Source organism: Pyxicephalus adspersus, chromosome 1, assembly GCF_032062135.1.
Source record: "Pyxicephalus adspersus chromosome 1, UCB_Pads_2.0, whole genome shotgun sequence".
Taxonomy (NCBI): Eukaryota; Metazoa; Chordata; class Amphibia; order Anura; family Pyxicephalidae; genus Pyxicephalus; species Pyxicephalus adspersus.
Genome location: NC_092858.1, coordinates 72,530,724 through 72,536,767, shown reverse-complemented (window position 1 = coordinate 72,536,767; position 6,044 = coordinate 72,530,724). Strand labels below are relative to the sequence as shown.

Sequence of the window (6,044 nt, the reverse complement as noted above, 5' to 3'; positions counted from 1 at the left end):
CCCCCATACGTTCTAAACTTCTGCATGCTAGTATGTCCATCTTATTGACCCCTGTGGTATTTTCTGCAAGAAACCATCTATATTTGGGTTGAGAAACGGAAATTGCAAATCATTAGACAAATCTCAGTCCACAGAACTTCATATACTGGAACAAATATATTCTGGAAATATTAAAACTGAAAAGCTTTTGTTAAAACATAACTTTTCTTTCTCCCATTTCTTTTCCCATTACCTTATGTGATTTTTGTTTTTGCCAATAATTTCAGCCAGAAGAGATGACCAGACTGAGGAACCTGAATAGGCAACTGCAAATAAATATAGATTGTACACTGAAAGAAGTGGACCTTCAGTCCAGGGGTAAAGATCAAAGTGCTAGTAAACTGCATAATGATTTATATATGAGACAAAGGACCAGCTATATGTAAAAAATTTATGTTTTTGTTTTGCTTTTGTTTTTAACTGTCCTGTAGTGTGCATCAAAGTCGTCATTTATTTTATACTAATGTACAATTAAAGAAAAACGGGAAAATCTTTGCCAGTTATCAGAATGTCTGAATTTTTTTTTTTATTTTATTTTTTTTTTCTCCTGCGTTTGGGGGCATGATACATACGTTGAAGCATATCTTACTTGTGCTTAGGTGTGCTGGCTTCATTAGTTTTCATTTTTTAGTAACCAAATTGGTGCAGAAAAGATGGATATCCTGCCAGAATCCTTGTGTTTTTGTAAACTACTAATTTCCCGAACCCCTGTAATAGCGATGAGAGGACTACAAGTTCGAAGCCTGGGTGATCACAATGGCTCCCTCTATAAATAGAATAGAAAAGTAATCATAGGAACTCTGGAACATGAAGTCCATTACTTGCAGGATCAACAGGTAAGAAAGCATAAAATGGAGGAGAAAAGCACCCTAATTCAGCCACCTCATCTAGGGACCAGTAAGATATTTTATTAACTTTTTAGTCCCCTAGGAGAGCAAACATGTATTTGATCCAAGGAAACCGAGACTTAAATTTATTTAAATTGCCCTTAAACTCATGCACTCCTCTTCATTCGCATTTGGTGTCAGAAAAAAAGTATACAATAATATCACATATAGTACAATTTAAATATCATGAAAAATAATACACATTTTTGTTTTGATGTTGATAGCAAGGACATATCAGGCCCCAATAATTTTGATGAACAGTGCATTTTCATCTCAAATTATAGTAAAAGCAAGAATCTACAGATATTACAGCAAAGCAACATTTTGGTCTAATTCTGTGTTTCTCAACCAGGGTTCCTCCAGAGGTTAGCAGGGTATGAGCAATGTCATCCTACTGACCACTACACTACTGTTCTGTGAGTTAATTCTATAATTATGGTAATGGTTCCCTGTTCTTTCAATGGGGTTCCACAGTATAAAAAAAAAGGTCAAGAAACACTGATCTAACTATGGTATGAGATTGAGTAAGATATTGGTGAGTTTGCCAGTCACAGAATAAAAACCATCATATTAGTATGAGGGTATATTACCTGGTCTGATTCCACTGTTTGACTTGAAATCATTTATATAGTATTGCATAGAGTTTTTTAATTAGTTTATTATTCATTTTGCCTGTAATATCGACAGTTCAACTTATACTTACTATATTTAGTATATTTGGTGATGACATTTTTGTGTCATGACATTTTTTATTCCCACAATGTCATTGGCTGCCATACATAAAAACTAGCAAAATACTTTTGCACAGGGGTGTCAAACTCAAATACACAGAGGGGCAAAATTAAAAACCTAGACAAAATCGCGGGACAACCTTGAAATTTATTGAAAAAAGTGAGAAAATGTCTTTCTCAATAGATATAACCCTTTTCATATGGAAACAAAGAGGTTTTGCTTGCACATTCAATCTGGAACAAGCTTATATTAGAGAAAAAATATATTTAATTTTATATCTCCATTTGTAGACTTCTGAGTTAAATTTCAATGGTAACCTTTTTGGACAGGCTAACAATAATAACAACAATATTCTTCTATGAAAATCCAACCATTCAAGTCCATGCATTGGAGTAGCAAGGAAAAATACAGTGGGGAAGTGCTGGAAATGCCAGACACGGCCAAAGTGAAGGGAAATCTTATGAGTGGCCCGCCACTAAAACGCCCTCTTCATTGAAATAGTCGCTACTAAAATTCCCAGTATTATCTGCATCTATAAAACAGTCCAATGTGGGGCCACGCATAGGCAGAGAGCCCGCTGGTCTATAGACACGAGTGATGCCGGGAATTGTAGTAGCGGCTCTATTTCAATCCAGAAGCGGGCGAGCTGCAGTTCATTATGGGGCAAAAAGGAATTGTGTCGCTTATATAAAAATATATTAATAATATATAATAAAGCTTCAATAAATGTGCTCTATCTTTTTCAGTCCTCTGCAGTGTTAATCTTTTATTTATCCAATTTTTTGACAGGACAATTTTTATAAATTGGGCCTTTTTATGGTCTGTTTTTTTTCCTCTTTTAAACATATAGAGCACATCCATTTTCTTAGCTTTTTCAGTATCTAGTTTAATTTTGTAGCCTTTTAGGCTACAAATGCAAATGCATTTTCATCATTTAATAAATCCAATGTTTGTCATCTCTTTGCGCTTGGCTCTAGCATTACATTAATCTGTCTCTGCACTTCTCACACATCTGAACAGTTCTGGTGTATGAAAAAGTAATCTGAATTACTTGAAATTGTGCACAGTTTAGTGAATGATTACAAAACTGTTTTTTATTAACTTGAGTCAGAGGAAATTAATTTGCAAGTGAACTGCAAAATCCTAATCTTAAGTATTCATTAAGATTAATGAATGACTGGCTTCACATTAAATCTTTTAACATCCTACATTAAACACTCAGTCTGTATTTGGTGCGCAGCAGGTAATGGTCTCAAAATCCCTTTGGTGAAAAGTCTGCAATTCATGTAATAATAAATTGTCCATTTCCTTGCATTTTCTTGGCTTGGTGATAAATGCTTTCACTTTATGCTGGATTTGAAAATGAGAAACATGAACAAGCTAAGAATGTTCTTTAAAAAAAAAAAAAAAAAAGCTGTCATTGCTTGGAACATGTTGTCTTAAGAAAGGCAAATCATTTAACATGACAATATGAAGCTTAGGCCCACATTTCAGTGCTGTCAACAACTGTCGCTAAATGTTTTAAATTTCATTTATGGCTAATTAACTAAGAAGGATATTTTTATGCTTAGTTATTTGCAATAAAACCAAGCTTTATTTTAGTTTTGCACATTTATTATTACACATTATATAGCGCCAACATATTACACAGTGTAGTACAAAGTCCATAGTCATGTGACTAAAAGTCCCTCCAAAGAGCTCACAATGTAATGTCCCACCATAGTCATATGTTGTTCGCGCGGTCAAAGGTCAATGTTTGGGGGAAGCCAATTAACCTAACTATGTTTTTGGAATGTGGACACACACACAAACTTAATGAAGATAGTGTCTTGGCTGAGATTCCAACCTGGGACCCAGCACTGCAAAGGCCAGAGTGCTATCCTCTTAGCCACCGAGCATGCAGGAAGCTTTTTACTTCTGCTGCAGGCAAATACTCTTGTCCTTCTACTCATTGCTTTTACACTCCATGTACCCCTATAGAAAGGGAATACTGTGTAATAATAATAAGGGGATGAGTGCCAATACCATAAAAAAGACAGGGATGTAATGATGGCCAGTACATAATAGAACAAAATCAGTGCTTTAATAAGAAAATGATTTAGGGATCACCATATATATCTAGACCAGCCTTTCTCAAGCTTTTTAACATGGGAGGAGGGGATTTGCAGGGGAGTGGGACCCTTCAAATAATTTATGGAACTGCTGTAAATATAGCCAATATATTTTAGTATTACATTGCGTGCCATTTAGAAAAATATGTTCCTTACAGATAGTTAATATAAGATAGAGATAGATAAGATTATTATCACTTAAACTGAAGTAAAAGGCAGAAATTGCTCAAATGCCTAATAACATCTGAAGTAGCCCTGGTTGAACTGAACTGTACCCTGAACAAAATATCAGAGGAACACAAGCACACTTACGTCTAACGCCATAGGATAAAATGAGTACATAAACTTGAAGGTGAAGTTATTACAATAGTAACTGTCAAGTCATACAATATATTGGGTAGCAATTGAACACTCATTTGTTGAAGGTGATCCGTTTGAAAGAGGGAAAATTGGCAAGTGTAAAGATAAGCACGAATGACCAGAATCCAATTAGAGGACTAGGTCCGGTCTTGTGAGGTGTTTCATGTGTAGTAGTTAGCACCTTCTAAATTAGTACAAGGAAAAACAACCAACAGCAGGATCATGGATACCCAAAGCCTTTTCCTGCTGTTGCACAGTACTAACCTATCTTGCTGGACCCTCCATACAAGCTCCCGTAGCAGGAGTTTATTACTGGCCATGAGAGAAAGATGTCAGAACACACAGTGCATCATCGTTTGCTGTGAAGCTGCTGACTGCACTGCAAAGTATCAGTTTTGACCCCCAAAAGTTTCAACAATGTTCATGTCAGAACTGAAACTGGAGCAATAGCAGAAGGTAGCCTGGGTTAATGAATTTGGTTTTCTTGTTATTATTATTATTAAACAGGATTTATATAGCACCAACATATTACCCAGCGCTGTACATTAAATAGGGAGCTTATGTGTATGGCCAGTGCTGTATACTTTACTGATCCGAGGAAAAGATGGCAACAGGGTGCACTATCCTAAGCCAGCTAGCGGAGACAATACAATATGACTTAAAGAATCTGTTGCTGATTTCTTGGTGCCAGATACCACCGGACAGGTTCAGATGTCTTGTGGAGTTCATGCCTTGAGAGGGCAAAACTGTTTACACAAGGTAGACCTACACAATAATAGGCAGGTCAATGAAATGGCTGATCATTGTGTATGTACTTGTTACAACTGTTTGCAATGAAATACATTTAAACACATAATTCAGTATTGTACTGAAGTGGTATTTCTAAATACTATTTGTAAGGATTAATACAGATATAGGACTTTTTGTTTTCTTTTTTCCATTCTGTTTTGGATGTTAAGGTAAATGTACCACATACAGACTTGTAGTTAACAGATTTGTTTTTATAGGAGTGGGAAAGCTTGATGTGAAAGCTTTGAGCAACTTCTATGATAACATAGCTCCTGGTCCTGCTGTACCCCCTAATACTTGTAAAAAAGGTAAGTAGCATGTTGCTTTAGACTGTATACAGTTATCTTTGAGTGAATTAAAATGTGGAGTTTTTAGTTTAGGGAAATCTAAAGCAAAAAAGATTTGGTTTTTTTTTTTTATTATTCATTTTGAAAAGATTATGTAATGGATAAAACCCTTGCCTGTGTACTGTTGGGCCGATTTACCTTCATATCTTGTCCCAATCTCAATAGGAAGTGAGAAGTTCTTTTAAAAGTGGATAGAAATCACCCTCTTGAACAAATGTCATCCAAACCACTAAACAGCTCTGTCTATCTATGTCCGTGTGAAACATGTGAAAATTATGTCCAAAAATATTGCCACCCTTGCATTTGTCAGAAAATGCACCACTTCTCCCAGAAAATTGTTGCAATTACAAATGCTTTGGTATTATGTTTTTTATTTGTTGGCAATGGAAGAACATAAAAAGCAAAGAAAAAAAAATATAACACTTTCCACACAAAACGTCAAAAATGGCCTAGACAAAAATATAGGAAAGGAAGGCAATGACAGGAGACCCAGGAGGAACCCACTACTGACACAGAAAAATAAATAATCCAGATTGGAGTTGGCTAAAACTCACCTGTGGAAGCCACAATCCTTCTGGGAGAATGTCCTCTGGAGAGATGAAACAAAAATACAGCTTTTCGGTGTACGCACATCATTTGACAGTTTACAGAAAACAAAAAAGAAGCTTTCAAAGTAAAGAACACAGTCCCTGCAGTCAAACATAGAGAACAGTCACTGATGTGTTGGGGTAGAGTTGCTGCTTTAGGCACAGGTAGTCTTGACTATGTGCATGATATTA

The 6,044-nt window shown here is 35.8% G+C and overlaps 1 protein-coding gene across 3 annotated transcripts in view; it reads left to right on the top strand.

Moving 5' to 3' along the window:
* TAB3 (TGF-beta activated kinase 1 (MAP3K7) binding protein 3) overlaps positions 1-6,044 on the top strand; it is a 34,371-nt gene that overhangs the window by 23,050 nt on the left and 5,277 nt on the right. For all 3 annotated transcript variants that reach the window (XM_072414213.1, XM_072414204.1, XM_072414222.1), the window contains 2 exons: positions 267-357; positions 5,137-5,226. In XM_072414213.1, the coding sequence (XP_072270314.1) occupies positions 267-357; positions 5,137-5,226 (181 nt within the window). The remainder of the gene's footprint in view (positions 1-266; positions 358-5,136; positions 5,227-6,044) is intronic.